At 40.4% G+C, this 853-nt stretch overlaps 1 protein-coding gene across 1 annotated transcript; it reads left to right on the top strand.

Annotated features, from left to right (window-relative positions):
* Nucleotides 1-355: 355 nt before the first annotated feature.
* Nucleotides 356-853, top strand: LOC138903942 (uncharacterized). Its single transcript, XM_070192507.1, has 2 exons — nucleotides 356-531; nucleotides 619-853. The coding sequence occupies exons 1-2, from the start codon at nucleotides 356-358 to the stop codon at nucleotides 851-853; spliced, it is 411 nt and encodes a 136-aa protein (XP_070048608.1).

Raw genomic sequence — 853 nt, 5'->3', positions numbered from 1 at the left:
AGTTTCCATCATTTCTGATCGGGGAGCATAATTCACTACTAATTTTTGAAAGAAATTTCAGCAAGGTTTGGGTACTCAGGTGAATCTTAGTACAGCCTTTCACCCGCAGACTGACGGGCAGGTAGAGCGGCGTATTCAAATGCTTGAGGATATGTTGCACGCTTGTGTTCTAGACTTCAAAGGTAGCTGGGATGATCTTTTACCACTTATAGAATTTGCATATAACAATAGCTATCACGGTAGCATTCAAATGGCACCGTTTGAGGATTAATATAGTAGGAGATGTAGATCTCCAATTGGGTGGTTCAAAATTGGGGAAGCAGAGTTTATAGGTCCAGACCTCGTGCATCTGGCTATGAAAAATGTTAAAATCATTAAGGAGCGGTTGAAGACTGCTCAGAATTGTCAGAAGTCCTATTTGGATGTTCGTCGTAGGAATTTGGAGTTCAAAGAAGATGATTGGGTATTCTTGAAGGTTTCCCCCATGAATGGTGTAAGGCGATTTGGTAAAAAAGGGAAATTGAGTCTGAGGTATGTCGGACCGTACAGAATCATTCAGAGGATTGGTCATGTGGCATACAAATTTGTGCTACCACCTGAGATCTTTCATATGTCTAGGTTGAAGAAAGTAGTTGGAGACCCGGCACTCATTGTTCTGGTTGAAACTATTGAGATTAATGAGGAATTGACTTATGAAGAAATTCCAGTTTCTATTCTTGATAGGCAAGTCCGAAAGCTAAGAAATAAAGATATTGCCTCTATGAAAGTGTTATGGAAAAATCGGCAGGTTGAAGAGGCCACTTGGGAGGCTGAAGAAGAAATGAAGAAGAAGTACCCTCATTTGTTTGAATAG

The sequence above is a fragment of the Nicotiana tomentosiformis genome, unplaced genomic scaffold, assembly GCF_000390325.3.
Source record: "Nicotiana tomentosiformis unplaced genomic scaffold, ASM39032v3 Un00206, whole genome shotgun sequence".
NCBI classification, from domain to species: domain Eukaryota; kingdom Viridiplantae; phylum Streptophyta; class Magnoliopsida; order Solanales; family Solanaceae; genus Nicotiana; species Nicotiana tomentosiformis.
Note: the sequence above shows the minus strand (reverse complement) of the source record. Positions and strands in the feature narration are given on the sequence as shown.

Excerpts from the sequence above, each read along its gene's own strand:
- LOC138903942 (XM_070192507.1), top strand. The coding sequence starts at position 356 with ATGAAAAATGTTAAAATCATTAAGGAGCGGTTGAAGACTGCTCAGAAT. Across the intron at positions 532-618 it reads AAAGGGAAATTGAGTCTGAG|GTTGAAGAAAGTAGTTGGAG; the intron begins GTATGTCGGACC and ends TCATATGTCTAG.